Source organism: Theropithecus gelada, chromosome 10 (genome assembly GCF_003255815.1).
Source record: "Theropithecus gelada isolate Dixy chromosome 10, Tgel_1.0, whole genome shotgun sequence".
Lineage (NCBI taxonomy): Eukaryota > Metazoa > Chordata > Mammalia > Primates > Cercopithecidae > Theropithecus > Theropithecus gelada.
Window position 1 is genome coordinate 6,541,781 of NC_037678.1, and position 21,058 is coordinate 6,562,838.

General features: G+C 51.5%; 1 protein-coding gene across 3 annotated transcripts in view; it reads right to left on the minus strand.

The window, feature by feature from the left end:
• The window catches only part of PARVB (parvin beta), a 159,642-nt gene that overhangs the window by 124,619 nt on the left and 13,965 nt on the right, over positions 1-21,058 (minus strand). The window contains exon 1 of one of the 3 annotated variants that reach the window (XM_025399995.1): positions 8,175-8,247. The exons of 1 other annotated variant lie outside the window; for it this stretch is intronic. Coding sequence is in view for 1 of the 2 variants with exons in the window: in XM_025399993.1 (XP_025255778.1) it covers positions 10,107-10,218 (112 nt within the window). In the remaining variant the exon portion in view is untranslated. Of the gene's footprint in view, positions 1-8,174; positions 8,248-10,106; positions 10,277-21,058 lie in introns of those variants that run through there. One more of the 3 variants, XM_025399993.1, reaches the window with a different exon arrangement.

Genomic DNA, 21,058 nt, shown 5'->3' on the forward strand with positions numbered 1-21,058 from the left:
CCTTGAGGCCAGGAGTTCAAGGCTACAGTGTCTAATGATCTGGCCTGTGAACAGCCACTGCACTCCAGCCTGGGCAACACAGCAAGACCCCTATCTCAAACATATATATATATGTATAAAGACCCCCATCTCAAATATATATATATGTACAAAGACCCCCATCTAAAACATATATATGTATAAAGACCCCCATCTCAAATATATATGTATAAAGACCCCCATCTCAAATATATATATGTACAAAGACCCCCATCTCAAACATCTATATATGTATAAAGACCCCATCTCAAACATATATATGTATAAAGACCCCATCTCAAACATATATATGTATAAAGACCCCCATCTCAAACATATATATGTATAAAGACCCCATCTCAAATATATATTCATAAAGAATATATATATATGAAGAATATATATATATATTCTTTATAATATAATTATAATTATTATATAATTGCTGTTGCAGTAAAAGAATGCAGACACAATGCAATCAACTCTAGAAGTATTCTTTATATTCTTTATAGATATATTCTTTATACATATATTCTTTATATATTTTTATTTGTATATTAATATATATATATTCCATTTATAGCAAAAATAAATTCTGAACACCATATGTGCATGAGGCCATGCCCCGGACCTCCCCCTTTCTCCAGCCTTGTCAGGGGCACTCTATCCACATGTTTAAAGTGGGGCCTGGTCACTTCTAGTTCCCTGGAGTCTGGAGTAACTTGAGAAGCAGAAAACAAGGGCAGACAGGGCTCTGCTGAGACAGCTGCTTCCGGGAGTGTCTAGATTTGAGCAAGCAACGCACGCAGGCCCTAGGAGTGCTAAAATTTTCACCCCCTCTTTAACTTTTTAATAGCTTAACATTCAAGGCTAGATTCTGTGAAATTGTAATTTTTCAAATGAAAACAAGTATAATAATGCATGACTTTGTAAGAGAACGAGCAAAGAAATTCCTAAGATGGCGTTGCTTGGGGAAATCAGCATTACCGACTGACTGTGGGTAGCTGGCAGGTAAAGGTTCAAAGGCCAAAACCAAGCTCATCATTTCAAATGGCAAAGCTTAAAGGAGCATGCCTCCAACTACTAACAGGCAAGCGTAAAGAACTCCCACTCAGAGACTGCCAAATGTTCTCTGATGCCATAGGCTGGTGAGGAAGGCAAGAAGGCCTCCTGGTGCCCATCTGAGTTGCCCTCACATTCTGGGTACAAGGAATTCCAGCTCGGAAACACCTGCTTCTCCGCACACACAAAGCGGGTTACTCAGCCAAGTATACCTCAAAAGAGTATTGGGGGCTGGGAGTGACGGCTCACGCCTGTAATCCCGGCACTTTGGGAGGCCGAGGCAGGCGGATCAGTTGAGGTCAGGAGTTTGAGACCAGCCTGGCCAACATGATGAAATCCTGTCTTTACTAAAAACATAAAAAATTGGCTGGATGTGCTCGCTTGAACCCAGAAGGTAGAGGTTGCAGTGAGCCGAGATCATGCCACTGCAGTCCAGCCTAGGCAACAGAGCAGGACTCTGTCTCCAAAAAAAAAAAAAAAAAATCTAGTATTGGGGATGCTTCCTAGTCATAGATGGCAAGGGGAAGAGTTAAGATACCAACATTCTCATTGCAATATCTTAAAGGATTTGCACAACTTTTGTTACCAACAGCCAACTAGCTGTTGCGTGACACTCAATGGGAACAAAGCAGCCAGTGAAGCTGAAATGAGCCAGCACTAGAGCTGGAAAAGGCTTCATTTCTGGGGATGAGGGATGACAGCCACACAGCAACTAACCCTCCAAACACACTGCTAGTCTGGCTGGCTGGTCCCAGCATTCTTTTTCCCTAAGCCCAGACTCAGCCGAAGAATCCTTCTCAACACAGGGTTAGGCAGTCGTCCTAAACTGAGCTGACCTGCCACTTCTGCTTTACCACATCCCAGCTCTGGAGTCTGGAGTCTGTGTCAGTGCCTCCAGTCATCCACATTCATCCATAACAAATTCTGATTGAGCGCTCACTCAATTGCTGATAAGGCTTCACTTCCTCACACGACAAGTGCTGCTTTGCTCCACAAGGGACCACAAGGAAGAGAGGCTTAGAGAGAAGCAGCAACAGATCCGGCAAAAGGAGGCAGGCTGCGCCACCCCGCCGGGCATTCTCTGAACCAGGGCAAACTCAGCAGCTCAGAAACGCAGAGCTGGGATCTGCCCACACTTTCCCATATCAGAAATGGTGACATGGGCCCCCAAGCATTAACACACATAGCCTCAGAGGGTGTGTTCAGTCCCCACAGCCCAGACACTCTTAGTCAGAACGTCAGAGGAGGTAAAAGACTCCGCTGGTTTCCCAGGGCTGATCAAGTTACTCCCCAGGTGCCGGGAGCCCTCGAGACCGGACAAGACCAAAACTGCCACTCATTCCATCTTTTCTCGTAACCAGGGGGAAGGCTCTCATTTGAATATGTCAGCCAGAGGTATCACAATGATGCAAAGCCACAGAACACTTCTAGGATTGATTGCACTGTGTCTGCATTCTTTTATTAAGACAGCAATTAGTATGGAGAAGCAGATTACCACCACTGAGCCAACATATGCTTATAATGTCCTCCAAAGCTTATTAACCGGCTTTGCAGCCTCTATGTGATGTAATAAATAGCAAATACATTAGGAGATAAACCAATTTGTCACCTGAAACCTAAAGTGTAACATGTACAGCTAAGGCAGAGACACTTTGGTAGGGCGTATCTTTCACGTGATGGAACCACGTATTTGAAAAGAAGAAAATGACTAGGTGAAGGTGCCTCCCCTGTGCCAACCACAGCAGGGAGGAATCAGTCCAACGGAGCACTTAAAATCCACATTCGCAGCAGGGATGAACCCACTTACATCCAATAAACACCCCTGAATTACTCTGACGACTGCACAGCGAGCGCGAGGGTAAGCAACTTCAGGATGTGCAATCAATAGTAGTTCCACAGCGGCGGGGCAGGAATCAAGGCAGAGCCCCTTTGATGAGTGTGGGGTTGCCAAGGTGATCTGACTCTGCTGGGAGGTTTGTAACCAACGTGCTGGGAGAATCACTGAGAACCTGCCCTTCCTCCCCAAGCCCTGAAAGGCAGGGAAGAGTCATCACTTGTGGCCAAGCAGTGCCTTTACCTTTTCTACAGAAGCAGAGTTTCCGAGAGCTCTTAATAGGCCTTCAAGAAAAAACAAAAAAAAAACAAAAAAAAAAACCCACATGGTGCAGGTCGACTTTGCTGCCCCAGACAACAGAATGCATGGGCAGAACATACAATGAGAAATGTAGGGTTTGAAGATTAGAGTCAGAATAATAATCAAAGGAAATGTAGCTGAGCCACCCACTTCCTCTCAGCTCAAGAGAAAAGAGGCCCTCACTGGAAAATGGTCTCCAGGGAGTTCCACCCACCTCCCCGAGGAGTGTCTCCTGTGCAGGCGCTGGGCAGCGTCACGGTGACCTCACTGTGCCTTTCCTTCTCAGACCAACAGCTGTCCATCCCCCAATGGAGGCAGCCTCTGCTCGAAGGAGGTCTGGATTTAGAGAAAGGGGTGTGGAACTGTCTTTCTCTTCGTTGGCAGGGTCTGTAAAGAGCCTCACGACACAACAGCTCCAAATAGGACCTCCGCCATCCCCTCTTCCCCACAGAAACCACAGTGACCATGGCCCTGGTCCCTCACCTGCCTACATCCCCCAACTTCGGACCAGCCACTCCCTCTTTGCGTTGGCTAGGAGGCCCGCTGGCCTTCCCGACACATCACAGCCACCGTTCTACCAGCCCTGACACCACCAGAGGGGTCACGTGAGCACAGAGGGCCTAGAAATGAGGAGTCTGAAAAATCGTCCAAAAGAAACCACACTCCCTGCAAATCCTTTCCCACCCCTCCCACAAACAAGGATCTGGGTCCTCTTTCATTTGTGAAGGTCAGCATCAGAGGGGCTGGAGTCGGCTAGAAAGCAGCGTGGAAATCACAGACACGCCTGCATCCACCCACGCCGCCTCCTCGGGGCACGGCCTCTGCCCCACACCACATTCCTGCCTGTCTGCCTGCCTCCCCGCCGTTCCCCCATTCTTCCATCCCCACTCCCTAAAGCCCCACTGAAACCGGCCACCCCTGCCAAACCCCAGCACAGGTTCCAAGCTCCCGCGCTTGCAGGACACCAGGGCTGCTCACCTCTCAGGTCCCCAATCAGGGTTGGCCACAGCCCACAGGCTACAATGTGGCTCAGCCACTGGGAGCCTTCCTGGGGGTCTCCTCAGGGGCCCCTTCCCCGTTGCTGGGCTGATTTCCAGCCATCCTAGACACTCAGCCAGGACCACTTCCTCCAGGGAGGCCCAAAACCCCAAGTCTGGGTGGTAAGACTCCCACGGATCAGTCCCCGCATCTGCCTGCCCCTCGAACCATCCTGAGTGGGGCCTGAGCCACAGCTCATCTCCCTTCACTGGTCCGTCTTAGTGTTTGGGGTCAACCCAACGTCTACATAACTGATGGCTCTGTGTAAAAGATGGACACCCTGAAGGAAATTATCAGTTGCTGGTTTAGGGCCTTGAGCTTTCTCTCCTGAAGGTTATTTAAAGTCCACAAAGAAACTTAATACTTTCAACCTTCAGTTCAATGTCGCAGCTACCTAGTGATTTCTATCTTTTTTTTTTTTCTCTCTCTCTCTTTTTGAGACGGAGTCTCACTCCGTCGCCCAGGCTGGAGTGCAACGGCATGATCTCAGCTCACTCCTCCTGGGTTCAAGTGATTCTCCTGCCTCAGCCTCCTGAATAGCTGGGATTACAGGCATGCACCACCATGCCCGGCTAATTTTTGAATTTTTAGTAGAGATGGGGTTTCACCATGTTGGCCAGGCTGGTCTCAAACTCCTGACCTCAGGTGATCTGCCCACTTCAGCATCCCAAAGTGCTGGGATTACAGGCATGAGACACAGTGCCCGGCTAATTTTTGTATTTTTAGTAGAGACAGGGTTTCCCCATGTTGGCCAGGCCAGTCTCAAACTCCTGGCCTCAGGTGATCCACCTGCCTCAGCCTCCCAAAGTGCTGGGATTATGTGTCTGGCCTAGTGATTTCTTTAGACCTAGTTGATGAGGTCTCAATATCTTGCTCATTAATCACTATTTCTACATCAAATGCTTAGAAGATATCAGGATCAAGAGAAGGGAAAGACAAGCCGCTGGCTGGGGGAGAAAATATTTGCAAAACACATGACTTGTATCCAAAATATACGAAGAACTCTTCCAACTCAACAGTAAGGAAACAAACAAGCAGATTTAAAAATAGGCCAAGGCCGGGCACTGTGGCTCACGCATGTAATCCCAGCACTCTGGGAGGCCGAGGCAGGTGGATCTCCTGAGCCCAGGAGTTTGAGACCAGCCTGGGCAACATAGCGAGACCCCATCTCTACAAAAAAATACAAAAATTAGCTGGGCATGGTGGTATGTGCCTGTAGTCCCAACTACTCCAGAGGCTGAGGCATGAGGATCACTTGAGCCCCAGGAGGTTGAGACTGCAGTGAGCCAGGATTGTGCCACTGCACTCCAGCTTGGGCTACAGTGAGACACTGTCTCAAAAAAATAAAAAATAAAAATAAATAAAATACAAATGAGCCAATGACCTTAACAGACACTTCACCGAAGAAGATACACAGATGGCAAATAAACATCTGAAGAGATGCTCCACTTCATACATCATCAGGGAAATGCAAATTGAAACAAAAACGAGACGCCACGATACACCTATCAGAGCTCCAAAATCCAGAACACTGATACCGCCAAATGCTGGCGAGGGTGTGGAGCGGCAGGAACTCTTGTTCGCCGCCGGCGAATAAAAGTGGCACAGCCACCTTGGAAGAGAGTTTGGTGGTTTCTTCCAAAACGAGACGCGCTCTTACCATACGATCCAGCCATCGAGCTCAAATGAAGTAAAACCTTATCTACACACAAAAACCCACACGCGGATGTACACAGCAGCTTTATTCATAACTGCCAAAACTTGGAAGCAACCAAGATGTCCTTCAGCAGGTGAACGGATCAACAAACTGGCACATTCAGACAACAGAATATTATTCAGTCTAAAAAGGAATAAGCCACCAAGCCATGAGAAGACATGGAAGGGCCTTCAACGTATATGACTGAGTGGAAGAAGCCAATCTGGAAGCGCTACTGTATGCTGTATGATCACAACTATATGATAGTCTAGAAAAGGCAAAAACATGGATATAGTAAAAAAACAAACAGACAAACCAAAAAAATGATCCGTGGTTGCCAGGGGTTTGGGGAAGTGGAGGGATACACAGGCAACAGAGACAGGATTCTGGGGTCGGTGACACTCCTCCAGAGGCGACTGTAATGGTGGGTCCATGGCATTCTACATCCATCCAGAACCACAGAATGTCCAACGGCAAGAGCGATCCCGAATGTAAACTATGAGCTTGCGGAGACAATGATGTCTCAATGTTGGCTCATGATTCTACCACACAGCCTGGGGGCACTGACGGAGGTGAGAAGGGATAGGTGGGGACACTTTGTATTCTTTGCTGGATTTCACTGTAAACCTGAAACTGCTTTTAAAATATACATAAATATATTTGTGAATACACACACACACACACACACACACACACATATATATCTGATACAGAGTCTTGCTCTGTTGCCCAGGCTGTAGTGCAGTGATGCAATCTCGGTTCACTGCAACCTCCGCCTCCCAGATTCAAGCGATTCTCCTGCCTCAGCCTCCCACGTAGCTGGGATTACAGGTGCATGCCACCACGCCCAGCTAATTTTTGGAATTTTAGTAGACATGGGGCTTCACCATGTTGACCAGGCTGGTCTCAAACTCCCGACCTCAGGTGATCCACCCACCTCGGCCTCCCAGAGTGCTGGGATTACAGGCATGAGCCACCTCGCCTGGCCCACACATATTTTTTTAAGGTAATCAGGGGATAGAAACTTCCTGAATGTGTTGCTCATAAAAGAGGGACAGAACCTCCAGACTGGCTGCTCTGGCCCCACTGGCTTCAGCTCTCTCTGAGAAACCTGACCCTGGCCACTGGGCAGTGGCACTTGAGGTCCAGGGCCTAGCACAGCACAGAACAGGCCTCTTGTGGCAAATGTGTGGAGCACTCCACCCGACCTCTTCCATGCAGGGCCTCGCTGGCCGGGGCGGGCCATCTGCCTCTGAGGATTTCCAGCAGCAGCTGGGCTGTCCCTGACCCCTGTCCTGGCCCACGGGACCTGCGGAGCCTCCCATCCCATGGGCACAGTGGGGAACCCTGTGTGCTGTTGGGGGGTCTTCCCTCCACACGGGCTTCTCTAAGCCCCAGTAAAGCTGAACCCAGATTTGAAACACGCCCCAGAGCTTCTGTGGGGAGCCCTGGGGGTTTCCGGCGTTCCTTTCCATTTTGCAAATGCCTACAGTTAATCACAGTTCCCTTTCTGACCCGGGCTAGCACGTGACACACCTCCCGTGGCGCATCAGCCTTAATCACGCCCGCTGTGAAGCTCATTCTCAGACACTTCCTGCACCGCTTCCTCCAAACCCCAGGGCCCCACTTTTCCTAACCCCCTTTCCTCTGGAACAGGCCAGGTCACTCATCCCAACCATCCCTCTCAAAAGTCCCTCTGTGCCTTGTCACACCCCTGCCTGAAGCTGGAACCTCACCGATGAACCCGCCCCCTCCCCCAGCTTCCCCCTCCTCCCTTACAGTCCTCAACTCAGGAACACAACGGAGCCACATCCGCTCTCCCGAATCCACCCTCAACTTTCTAACAAAGGAGGAAATGAAGCCGATGGTGCAGCAGGCAGGGTCGTGGAAACCTCCCAAGCACCCAGTCACTCTCTGGTAGGCAACCAAGCATAGCTCTGATGGCCCAAAGTCAGGGTCAGGGGCTTCTCTCACCCTGGAGTGGCCAGAAGCACATGTTGCCAAGGCAAACGGGCTTGCAGAATTACCAGCAACTCTCAATTATTCAAGACCTCATTATTCAGTCTTCCTGGCTCCTCCACTTCCCAGGAGACCACACAGAAGCCGCTAACCCCTTCCCAATCCAGCCTGTCCCTCAATTCCTGTGCCTGAATCCAAGGAGGGTTTGTGGCCCTCTGTTTGCCAGGCACCCCAACCCTGAGAACCCAGGCAGGGCGCCCAGCTCACCCCCAGCAAAAGCAGCATCAGCAGTGCCCGGCGTCCTGCTCCTCCTCCCGCCTCCACGCCCGTTCTATTCAGCACAGGATGCTTCCCGCTACTGGAATTCTTGGTGCATTTGAATTAAACCAGGCTGGGCCTGAATTTTCTAGGCACACATCAATTCATACAGGCAAGGAGGAGAAGCACTGTGTACTCTGGAATTTGGGCTCCGTCCACTACTTTGGGGGTGTGTTCTTCCTATTCCGAGAGCGTAAACGGCACCTAAAAAAAGCTGTAATAGCCCAGAACATTCCGGTTCCTTGCCGTTCTATGAAAGACTTTCCTCTGGTTCCTTCTGGCCTCCACTCAAGTGTCCCCTCCTCAGAGGCCTCCCCTGGCTCTGATCGCCCTGTTCTATGTGCTCTGGGGCATGTCATCACAGCGCCACTTGTCTTATTCATTCCTTGTTCCACGAAAGCAAGCACCCCGCCCCCACTCTTTTCTTCCTAGGGTCGGAGCAGCACCTGGCCCATGGCAGGCGCACCACAGGCTGCGGGCTGAATTGTGAAGGGAGTGTCACTTGCGTCTATAATTGTTGCAAGCCATAAAGAGGAACCGAAATGATTTCTGGTGAGGGTGCTGATGACTGCATGGAAGAACAGCAGGGATGATAGAGAGAAGGGTGACAGCCACTAATCATGTCATTTAGAAGAGGTGACAAACACCGACTAATACAAGCCACAGTGGGTCGTCCAGTGTAAGGCTTGAGAGAAGAGTGGCCTCTCCACCAGGAGACCCACTGAAGGGGACAAGACCCTGCCCTCCTGGAACAGGATCACGGGTGGGAAGACACGCATCCCCTGGGGGCACAGGCATCCCTGGGAGAAAATGGCTGGGGAACCAAGCGTTCCCTGCACCGTACACAAAACCTGGGGAGCAGGTGCATGGGGGCACACACAGGCCTAGAGGCAAATCTGTCACATGTGTTCCCAGAGCACACACACCCCTAGGAATACAAGAGTCCCAGGGAAGAAATGAATGGGGGACCTGCATCCCGGGGTACACTAATCCCTGGAGGCACAGGAAGAGTTCCCAGGGATATGTCAGGCCCAGGTGGTTTAAGAAAACCGTACTGCATACCCACTAAGGGAGGGCTCCTTCCCGGGTACCCACCTGAGGCCGGCCTTTCTCCATCTGCCCTTCCACAGCAGCTCTTCACCTCCATTCTTTGTAAGCTCCCCGCACCTCTCACCAATCTGAAATCTCACTATGGGGCACGGTCCCAGGGGCAGAACCTCCCCACCCAAGCAGAAAATTCAAGAATGTATCTCCCAAGAGGCCCTGGGCAAGCGATACACTTAAAGACATCAGACTATCCCCTGCAACTCTAATTCTTTAAAACGTACGAGGCTGCTAGTGTTTCGTGAGCACACGCCATAAAAACTTCAAAAAAAATTTTTTTTTTTAAATGCGATCTCTGCAACCCTTGCTCGCAGGCCTCCCAGGCCTCAGACCTGCAAGCCCCGAATCCCGCACCCTGCAGGGCGCCCGCGCAACAACCAGTAGCGGGTCCCCCAGGCCGTGCCTGCCCAGCGTGCCCTGCACACGTGAGTGTCACTGCTCATGGAATGAACGGTCACCTCGCGGGCTGGCGATGCCGCTTGCCCGGGGAAGAGCTAAACACCAGGCGGCCGGAGCAGGCGCGGGCCTCGCACGGTGGCCCGAGGTCCCCGCCGCGCAGGCGCCCGCACGCGCGTTTGGCAGACTCCTGAGGCCACCGCGGCCCCACGCGCCAGGTCACGGCCGGTGCTTACGGGTCCTGGGTCAAAGGCCTGGCCTATCCCGAAGGTCGCGCAGCCGCGGGGGCGGGCGGGGGCGGCCTCGTGGAGCGCTGGGGGCCCGGGGCGGGCGCGGCCCGGCAGGTCCCCAGGGGGTCGGCGGGCGCGGGCGCGCACTCACCCTCGCGCGCCCTCCGCTTCCTGGCCAGGGTGCCGCCCAGCTTGCCCAGGAACGACTCGTCCTTCTTCATCCTGCGGGGCCGCGGGGTGGGCGAGCGCGGCACGGAGGACATGGGCCGCGCGTGGGGCCGGCGGCTGGCGCAGCGCGTGTGGAGCCGCCCGGTCGCCCTGGGGAGTGGCCGAGGGCGCGGCCCCGCCGCCGGCCCCCGCCCCGCCCCCGCCCCCGCCCCCGCCCCCACCCCGGGCCTGGAGCGCGGCCCCGGCGGCCCGGATGCCCCAGGCCTGCTGGTCCCAGGCGGAGCCGTCCCCGTCCCGCGCCGCCGCTCACGCTCAGACAAGGGGTGTGGGGCCACCCCGGGAGCGGCGCAGCCTTTTCCCCACGCTTTGGAGCCCTGGGCTCTGCTCGGCTCCGCTAATGGTGTCGGATCCAGGGGGCAGCGCGACAGACACCATTGCCACGTGGGTGCGGCCTCAGGACGTCCTGAAAGGCGGAGAGAATCAAGTCACACGAACGTGGCCGGTCTGTTGTAGAGCTTCTGCCAAGAGCCAGGCCCAGGGCAGGGGAAGCCCTTCTGAACTGGGAATTGTCCCTACCCACGGGGAGCTTAGAGGATGGAGGGCGATGCGGGGGACAGGTCATTGCCTGACTTCCAAGGGGAGCTCCAGGAGTTGTTTCTGGAAGAGGCGACGGGGAGGCCCCAGGAAATGGCTTGCAGGCCGGTACCATGAGGTCAGCAGAAAAGCAGGCCCTGGGGACAATGTGGGGTGCCAGGGACGGGGAAAGGAGGAGAGGCAGGCCTCGCAGGTGTTGGAAGCAGAGGAAAAGGCTTCATCCCGAGGGAGGCCAAGCAAGGCTGTTTTTTTTTTGTTTTTTTTTTTTTTTTAAGACGGAGTCTTGCTCTGTTGCCCAGGCTGGAGTGCAGTGGCACAATCTCGGCTCGCTGCAACCTCCACCTCTTGGGTTCAAGCGATTCTCCTGTCTCAGCCTCCTGAGTAGCTGGGATTACAGGTGTAATCCCAATTTAGTAGATTACAGGTGTGAGCCACCATGCCCAGCCTAGATATCCAGGCAGGGCTTTGAGCTGTGATGTCACAGGCGTTGCCTCTGGCTGATGGCTGCTCAGCAGGTGCTGGAGATGGAGAAGGCACAGGCAGGGGGACGGTGACTTAGGAGAGAAGCAAACAGATTTCTGAGATGCTCACAGCCAGAAGCCCCAGTCTTGAAGAAGTAGGAGGAGTAGGCCAGGTGCAATGGCTCACGCCTGTAATCCCAACATTTTGGGAGGCCAAAGCAGGCAGATCACCTGAGGTCAGGAGTTCAAGACCAGCCTGGCCAACATGGTGAAACCCCATCTCTACTAAAAATACAAAAATGAGCGGGACATGGTGGTGGGCACCTCTAATCCCTGCTACTTGGGAGGCTGAGACACGAGGATCGCTTGAACCCAGGAGGCAGAGTTTGCAGTGGGCAGAGATCATGCCACTGCACTCCAGCCTGGGTGATTGAGCGAGACTCTGTCTCAAACAAAATAAAAAATGAAGTAGGAGAAGTGAAGGTCGGGTGTCCTGCCAGGCCGTGGTGGGTCACTCAGCACAGACAGGTGCTAGCAGAGGGCAGCGCCTGGGGAGAAGAGGGTTCAGCTCTGGGTGTGTGGGTTGAGATGGTTTTTCTGTCTCCCTTTGTGCTGGCTGGCCCCCAGTCCCCCCAGTGCAGTAAATGCTTCTGTTGGCCGAGTTGGTGCCAGGCCCAGTCCTCAGTCAGGGGCGTGAAGACCAAGGGCACAGAGCTTTGTCCTCCAGGAGTTTGTGGTCAAGGAGAACATGGTCACAGGACACAGTGGCCATGTAGTGTGGCCAGCATGGGGGAGGGACAGGGACCGTGTGGATGGGGTGGGGGGAGAAGTGCTGTGGGTGGGCAGAGGAGGCTTGCAGGGAAGGGACATTGGACCTGGAACAAGGATCAAATGCCCTTTTCCTTTCAATAAAGGAAGAGAAGACCCACCAGGCAGAAGAGACAGGGAGAGGACACTGCGGTGTCCTGGGGCTGCCAGCACAAAGTTCCACAAGCTGGAGGGCTAGGAACAACAGAAATGTCTTCTCTCGCAGTTTGGAGAGAAATAACAAGGTTGTTGCGAATTATGAGCCAGGCACGGTGGAGAAAAACCAATTGATAAATATCGTCATCTCACAAGGGTCTTTGCAGATGATCAAGTGAAGATGAATCACCAGAGTGGGCTGTAATCCAAGATGACCGTGTCCTTGTAATACCCCTGTGTACTGGGGATTAGGATTTCATCAGGAGGCCAGAAATCCAAATCAAGGTATAGGCCGGGTTCGTTTCTGTTTGGAGTCTGTACGGGCAAATCTGTTCCCTGCGTCTCTCCGGGCTCCTGGGGTTTGCCAGCAAATCTTCCGTGTTCCTCGGCCTGTAGAAGCATTGCCCCGTCTCTGCCTCCATCTCTACTCGGCTGCGTGTGTGTGTGTGTGTGTGTGAGTCCAGACTTCACAAGGACACAGTCAGGTTGGATTAGAGCCCATCCTGGTGATTCATCTTCACTTGATCATCTGCAGAGACCCTTGTGAGATGATGATATTTATATGTTGGTTTTTCCTCCACCATGCCTGGCTCATAATTCCCATCACCCTGGTGATTTCCTCAGTGACTAAAACAATGAGCATATCTTTTGTTACAGTATTTGGCCTTTCTTTCTTGGTTCCTGAAGCAGTGTGGAAACAGCTTCAGAGCAATAAAGGGGAAAGACAGTCCTGTGTTACCATGCTGGGGCCTTGGAAGCAGGCTTCAGGTGCAGCTTCTCTCTCTCCTTTCTGACCTTCTTTCTCCTTCCCTCCTTTCACCTGCTCCTTTTTCTTCCCAAGGCAGGCCATAGAAAATGAAAATACAGGCCGGGCACGGTGGCTCATGCCTGTAATCCCAGCACTTTGGGAGGCCGAGGCAGGCGGATCAAGAGGTCAGGAGATAGAGACCATCCTGGCTTAACACGGTGAAACCCCGTCTCTACTAAAAAATACAAGGAAAAAATTAGCCGGGCGTGATGGTGGGCGCCTGTAGTCCCAGCTACTCAGGAGGCCGAGGCAGGAGAATGGCATGAACCTGGGAGGAGGAGCTTGCAGTGAGCCGAGTTCACACCACTGCACTCCAGCCTGGGCAACAGAGCGAGATTCTGTCTCAAAAAATAAATAAATAAATAAAATTTAAAAAAGAAAATGAAAATATACTCAAATCCAGCCAGGCGCGGTGGCTCAAGCCTGTAATCCCAGCACTTTGGGAGGCCGAGATGGGCGGATCACGAGGTCAGGAGATCAAGACCATCCTGGCTAACACGGTGAAACCCCGTCTCTACTAAAAAATACAAAAAACTAGCCGGGCATGGTGGTGGGCACCTGTAGTCCCAGCTACTCAAAAGGCTGAGGCAGGAGAATGGTGTGAACCCAGGAGGCAGAGCTTATAGTGAGCCGAGAAATACTCGAATCTTCCGCCACCTTTCCATCTTGGAGCTGGCCACGGAGAAATTCTCTGAACTGCCTTGTCTGAGTGAGGGTCACGAGATCCCCATTTCAGAAGGAGTCCTGCCCCCTGCCCAGGAGGAAGGAATGCTGTACAGACAGGCCTTGCGGGGCTTCACCATTCTGACTGATGGTGTTGAATCATACTGTTTTTGTCCAATCACACTTCAACATGGTTGTCCAGCTTCTATCGTGCTTAGCCAATGAAGGCTCCATAAAAACCAAAAACAGTGGCTGGGCACGGTGGCTCACATCTATAATCCCAGCAGTTTGGGAGGCCAAGGTGGTTGCATCGCTTGAGGTCAGGAGTTCAAGGAGTTAGCCTGGCCCACGTGGTGAAACCCATCACTACTAAAAATACAAAAATTAGCCAGGTGTGGTGGTGCACGTCTGTAACCCCAGCTACTTGGGGAGGCTGAGGCAGGAGAATCACTTGAACCCAGGAGGTGGAGGTTGCAGTGAGCCAAGATCACGCCACTGCACTCTAGCCTGGTCGACAGAGTGAGACTCGGTCTCAAAAAGAAAAAAAAAATGGACAGAGTTGGAGAAGCTTCCAAATAGCTAAACACATGGAGGTTCCTGAGGGTGGTGCACCAAGGGAGGGCACGGAAGCTCGACGCCCCTCCTCCATCCTTGCCCTGCAAGTCTTTTCCTCTGGTGTTCATCAGCAGACTTTGTAACACTCTTTGTAATCATCCAGGAAACATCAATGTTGCCATGAGTTCTGTGAGCCACTAATCAAACCTGAGGCGCATGAGAACCCCAGTCAGAAGCACAGGTAGAACAACCTGGGGCTTTTAACTGGCATCAGAAGTGGGGGCAGGTGGCTGGATACAATGGCTCGGGCCTGAGAGCCCAACACTTTGGGAGGCTGAGGCCGGAGAATCACCTGAGGCTAAGAATTTGAGACCAGCCTGAGCAATATGGCAAGACCCCCTCTGCACAAAATAAAACATTAGCTGGGTGTGATGGCACGTGCCTGTGGTCCCAGCTACTCAGGAGGCTGAGGTAGGAGGATCACTTGAGCCCAGGAGGTCGAGGTTGCAGTGAGCCGTGATCATGCCACTGTACTTCAGCCCGGGCAACAGAACCAGACCGTGCCTCAAAAAAAAAAAAAAAAAAAAAAAGGGTGACAGTCTTGTGGGACTGAGCCCTTACCCTGTGGGATCTTGTGCTGTCTGCAGATGGACAGTGCTGGAATTGAACTGGACTGGGGGACACCCAGCTGGCGCTGCTGCAGAACTGAGCTCCAACTTGCTGGCGGGGAGAAATCCTCAGCCTGTTCATCACAGGAGTCCTCTGTGTTGACTCTTGTGGTGTGAGAGAAGAGGAAAGGCAGTTTGATTTTTCCATACAACCCTGTCTCCAAATAATGTCCTGGTCACAGTACTGGGGATTAGGATTTCAGCATCTTTTGGGCATGCTGTGCATTGGATATTTGACTCCCCCAAACCCCATACTGAAATTCAATCCTGTGTTGGAGGGAGGGCCTGGTTGGGGCTGTGTGGGTCCTGGGGAGGATCCCTCGTGGATGGTTTTGTGCCATCCTCATAGTAATGAGTGAGTTTTCGCTCTGTTAGCTCCCTTGAGAGCTGGTCATCCCCCTCCTTTCTTGCTTCCTCTCTTGCCCTGTAATCTCTGCATGTGGCTCCACCACTCCTTCTGCCAGGAGAAGCAGCCTGTGGCCCTCTCCAGTGCAGATGCTGTGCCATGCTGCTTGTGCCGCCTGCAGAGCTGTGGGCGAGGAAACCTCCTTTCTTTATTAATTACCAGCTTCGGCCGGGCGCGGTGGCTCATGCCTGTAATCCCAGCACTTCGAGAGGCCGAGGCCGGCGGTTCACCTGAGGTCAGGAGTTTGAGGCTAGACTGGCCAACATGGTGAAACCCTGTCTCTACTAAAACTACAAAAATTAGCTGGGTGTCATGATGCATGCCTGTAATCCCAGCTACTCGGGAGGCTGAGGCAGGAGAATTGCCTGAACCCAGCAGGCGGAGGTTGCAGTGAGCCGAGATCACGCCATTGCATTCCAGCCTGGGCAACAGAGCAAGACTCCATCTCAAAAAAACAAAAATAGGCCAGTCACGGTGGCTCATGCCTGTAATCCCAGCACTTTGGGAGGCCGAGGAGGGCAGATCATCTGAGGTCTGGAGTTCGAGACCAGCCTGGCCAACATGGTGAAACCCTGTTTCTACTAAAAATACAAAAATTAGCCAGGCGTGGTGGCAGGTGCCTATAAGAGGCTGAGGCAGGAGAATCGCTTGAACCTGGGAGGCGGAGGTTGCAGTGAGCCGAGATCTTGCCATTGCACTCCAGCCTGGGGGACAAGAGTGAGACTTTGTCTCTAAATAAATAAATGATAAAAATAAAAAATTACCAGCTCCAGGCATTCCCTTATAGCAACGCAAACGGACTAAGATGGGGCAGCGCACACGTCAACCCATAACCGTGGCAAGCCTGCCTATGTGGCCTGAGAACCTCGGTGAGGAGAATGGGGAGAATGGGGGTGATGGAAAGGACGGCCCTCCAGCACCCAGATCAGGAGTCAGCACTTGGTCTTGTGCTAGGAAGGAGGTGGCCATTGAGAGAGTTGACCCAGTGTGGAGGATGGAGCGAGGAAACCCCAGAGCCAGAGACCAGTTTGACAAAAGGGGTGCTGAGGCTACACCCAGGCAGCGGCACAGAGAGGAATGAACATTTGGAGTTGGGAGCCCCAAGACCTGGAGAACGACTGGATTCCGCGTTAGGGAAGTGAAAGGTGGAAGATCTCACAGGGTTCTTACTCATGTGGCTGCCTTGGATGTCACTAACCAGCAGGGAAGACACAGAAACATCGAGCATATGGTTAGTTTTTTGTTTGTTTGTTTGTTTGAGATGGAGTCTCGCTCTGTCGCTCAGGCTGGAGTGCAATGGCCGGATCTCAGCTCACTGCAACCTCTGCCTCCTGGGTTCAGCGATTCTCCTGCCTCAGCCTCCTGAGTAGCTGGGATTACAGGTGCCCGCCACCACACCCAGCTAAGTTTTGTATTTTTAGTGGAGACAGGGTTTCACCATGTTGGCCAGACTGGTCTCAAGCTCCTGACCTCAGGTGATCCACCTGCCTCAGCCTCCCAAAGTGCTGGGATTATAGGTGTGAGCCACTGCGCCCGGCCGAGAATGTGGTTGTTGACAGTTCAGTGGGATTGTGACACAGCAGGGCTGAGCAGAGATCCGGGTGCTCTCTGGAACCTGGGGTGAGACTGTCATCTAGGGCAGGGGTCTCTGGCCTCTTTGAGAATCTGGTGCATGGGACAGACCCTCTAGTCTGGAGAAGCACAAACAATGTCACGTGTGACACGTGACATGCAACATCATTCTGAAACAATAGCCTGCTTCGGAAGGCCCCCTGACACCCCCACTGCCCTTGGCACCCCACGAAACCCCAGTGAAGAGCCTCTAACCAGGAGAGAGCGAGGGGAGAAGAAACACCAACTGGGAGAGAAAATGGACAAGAGCCATCCTCATGGGGGATGTGAATGGGCAAAAGCTGAGGTCCAGAGGCTGAAGACACAGAGATATACATCTGTAGGGGGGTCTGGTGAGTGCCCAGGAAATAAAGGATTTTTGAAGCTTTCACCAGTGGTTCCAGCTTGCCAGTGAACACAAAGAATTTACAATTTTCATTTGGTTATTGCTAATTTGAACTTGGCAGCGACAGTTTGAATGTGCCATTACAGCGTGCAAGAACAGTGGCCCCATATTTCAAGCTGAACTAGTGACCACCAAGTGGTGCTTAGTTGTAAGAGGAACTGGCCTGGGCTTTGCACTGCCGGAGGGTTCCTGGCATTTTATAGACCTAATTTGTATACAAATGGAATCCTATATTAAATGCAAGCGGGGTACTCACTACTAAGAAATCCCATGTAAATAGTGCCTTCTTGGTAAAGTTTATCATTGTTCTCTTCCCCGGGATGAGTGATGCCTTTTGCATTCTCAGACCAAAAGCACTGCATTCATTAACTCAATTTTCCTTGCACCTCTTTGTCTAGAGACTAAGATGATTTATTTTTTATTGAACACTATGAAAAACTAATTTATAGTTAGGGTGGATTACCCTCACATCTCAAACGGGGAAGTTGACCGGGCACGGGGGCTCACGCCTGTAATCCCAGCACTTTGGGAGGCTGAGGTGGGCGGATCACCAGAGGTCAGGAGTTTGAGACCAGCCTGGCCAACATGGAGAAACCCCATCTCTACTAAAAATACAAAATTAGCTGGACATGGCAGTGCACACCTGTAATCCCAGCAACTTGGGAGGCTGAGGCAGGAGAATCACTGGAACCCAGGAGGCAGAGGTTGCAGTGAGCTAAGATCATGCCATTGCCCTCCAGCCTGGGCAGTAACAGTGAAACTCCATCTCACAAAAAAAAAAAGAAAGAAATTAAATGGGGAAGTAAAAACAGCCACAGGTCGAATATCCCTAATGAAATGCTTTTCAGGCTGCTCTTTGTTAGAAAAAAATAATTTTGAGGACTGCTTTTTGTTAGAAGAGAGACCTTGTCAAGGACTCTTTTACCCTCACTATCTGTCTAAATAATTTCTTTCTATCTCCTGTATCATTATTAAATGCAGGTTAGAACTTTTTTTTTTTTTAATTATTGTGTCTAGGCCAGGCGCAGTGGCTCGCGCCTGTAATCCCAGCAGTTTGGGAGGCCAGGGCGGGCCGATCATTTGAGGCCAGGAATTTGAGACCAGCCTGGCCAACATGGCAAAACCCCGTCTCTACTAAAAATACAAAAATTAGCCGGGCATAGTGGTGGGTGCCTATAAGCCCAGCTACTCAGAATGCTGAGGGAGGAGAGTTGCTTGAACCCAGAGGGTGGAGGTTGCAGTGAGCCGAGATTGCACCACTTCACTCCAGCCTGGGCAACAGAGTGAGACTCCGTCTCAAAAAAAAAAAAAAATTGTTGTGTCTGTCGTAATGGGTTTTTTGTCTTGTGTGTGCTACAGATGACAATCAAGGACTGGCTCGATGGCTGTGGACTAAGCTGTATTTCTTTTCAAGGTGAGAGGAAGGAAGGACAATGATCAAACCCCCAAAACTTTCCTCCTTCCTGACCTGGCTCCTGTGGAATTTACATAACTAGCTTTCTCTCTGGGGTAATCTCACTAAAACTACTTTCCAAATTGCTTTGCAGAGCAGCAAACATAAATATTAACTTCAAGGTTGGAAAGTGCTGCTTTTTAATAAAAAGAGAGAATTTAACAAGATGCAGAAATATGAACGTAGCTCCTTCTCCATCAATGCTGTCTTTGCTTCTTAATATGCTCCCCACATACGCCTCGTGCCAGGGCTCTGCATACATTGTACATTTGGAGAATAATTATGAAAATCAGATTACACACAGCTGCCCCTATTAAAGAAAACCATTTGGTTTGCTTTGAACTGTGGCTTCTGAAGAGGCTGGTTCCGTATAATCTTAATTAAGGACAAGGAGCAAACATTTCCTGAGCTCATACGGCTCGCACTCTGTGCTCCGTGCTGGGGCCCGCACTGTGTGGTCTCCATCAACCTCCGTTACCCACACTCTTGCCATGGAGAGTCTGGGTCTGCAGAAAGAGGGGCCGGAGTCCAGTGTGTTTGAACAAACAGAAATATTGTTTCTCTGTGTATAGTATCCAAACACACCACCGTTGAACAACACAGGTTGGAATTGTGCAAGTGCACTTACATGTGGATCTTTTTCTTTTCTTTTCTTTTTCAAATAGAGATGGAGGTCTTGCTATGTTGCCCAGGTTGATCTTAAGCTGCTGGCCTCAAGCTATCCATCCACATCGGCCTCCCAGAGTGCTGGGAAAATCTTTTTCAACAGAAGTTACACCCAGCTAGGCATGGTGGCTTACACCTGTAATCCCAGCATGTTGGGAGGCCGAGGTGGACAGATCACATGAGATCAGGAGTTCGAGACCAGCCTGGCCAACATGGCAAAACCCCATCCCTACTTAAAAAAAAAAAAAAAAAAAAAGTAGCCAGGCACGGTGGTGCACACCTGTAATCCCAGTTACTCAGGAGGCTGAGGCAGGAGAATTGCTTGAGCCCAGGAGGCAGAGGTTGCAGCAAGCCAAAATCACACCACTGCACTCCAGCCTGGGTGACAGAGTGAGACTCTGTCTCAAAACAAAACAAAACACAAAAAAAGTTACACCTAGCGTCTGCCTCTCCTACCTCCCCTTCCACCTCCTCTATCTCTTCCACCTCTGCTGCCCCGAGACCAACCCCTCCTCTTCCTCCTCCTCCTCAGCCTACTCAGTATGAAGATTAGGATGAAAACCTTGATGATGATCCACCTTCCCTTAATGAAGAGTAAAATACATATTCTCTTCCTGATGATTTTCTTGGAACATTTTCTTTCCTCTAGCTGGCTGTGTATCATAAGAATATGTGTTCATCGACCATTTGTCATTGGTAAGGCTTCCAGCCAACAGTAGGCTATTAGTAGTTAAGTTCTAGAGGAATCAAAAGTTATACATGGCCAGATGCGGTGGCTCACACCTGTAATCCCAGTGCTCTGGGAGGCTGAGGCAGGAGGATTGTTTGAGGCCAGGAGTTCGAGGCCAGCCTAGGCAACATGGTAAGACCTCATCTCTACAAAACAATAAGAAAAATTAGCCAGTGATGCTGGTGCACGCCTGTACAGTCCCAGTTACTCAGGAGGCTGAGGCAGGAAGATCAATTGAGCCCAGGAGTTCAAGGCTACAGTGAGCTGTGATCGCACCACTGCTCTCCAACCTAGATGATGAGCAAAACCTTGTCTCTAAAAAAAAAGAAAAAGAGGCCGGGCGCGGTGGCTCACGCCTGTAATCCCAGCAGTTTGGGAGGCCAAGGCGGGCAGATCACGAGGTCAGGAGATTGAGACCATCTTGGCTAACACGGTGAAACCCGTCTCTATTAAAATACAAAAAACTAGCCGGGAATGGTGGCGGGCGCCTGTAGTCCCGGCTACTCGGGAGGCTGAGGCAGGAGAATGGCATGAACCCGGGAGGCAGAGCTTGCAGTGAGCCAAGATCGTGCCACTGCACACTCCAGCTTGGGCGACAGAGGGAGACTCCATCTCAAAAAAAAAAAAGAAAGAAAAGAAAAGAAAAAGAGGCCGGGCGCGGTGGCTCAAGCCTGTAATCCCAGTACTTTGGGAGGCCGAGACGGGCGGATCACGAGGTCAGGAAATCGAGACCATCCTGGCTAACACGGTGAAACCCCGTCTCTACTAAAAAATACAAAAAAAACTAGCCGGGCGAGGTTGCGGGCACCTGTAGTCCCAGCTACTTGGGAGGCTGAGACAGGAGAATGGCATAAAACCCGGGAGGCAGAGCTTGCAGTGAGCTGAGATCCGGCCACTGCACTCCAGTCTGGGCGACAGAGCAAGACTCCGTCTCAAAAAAAAAAAAAAAAA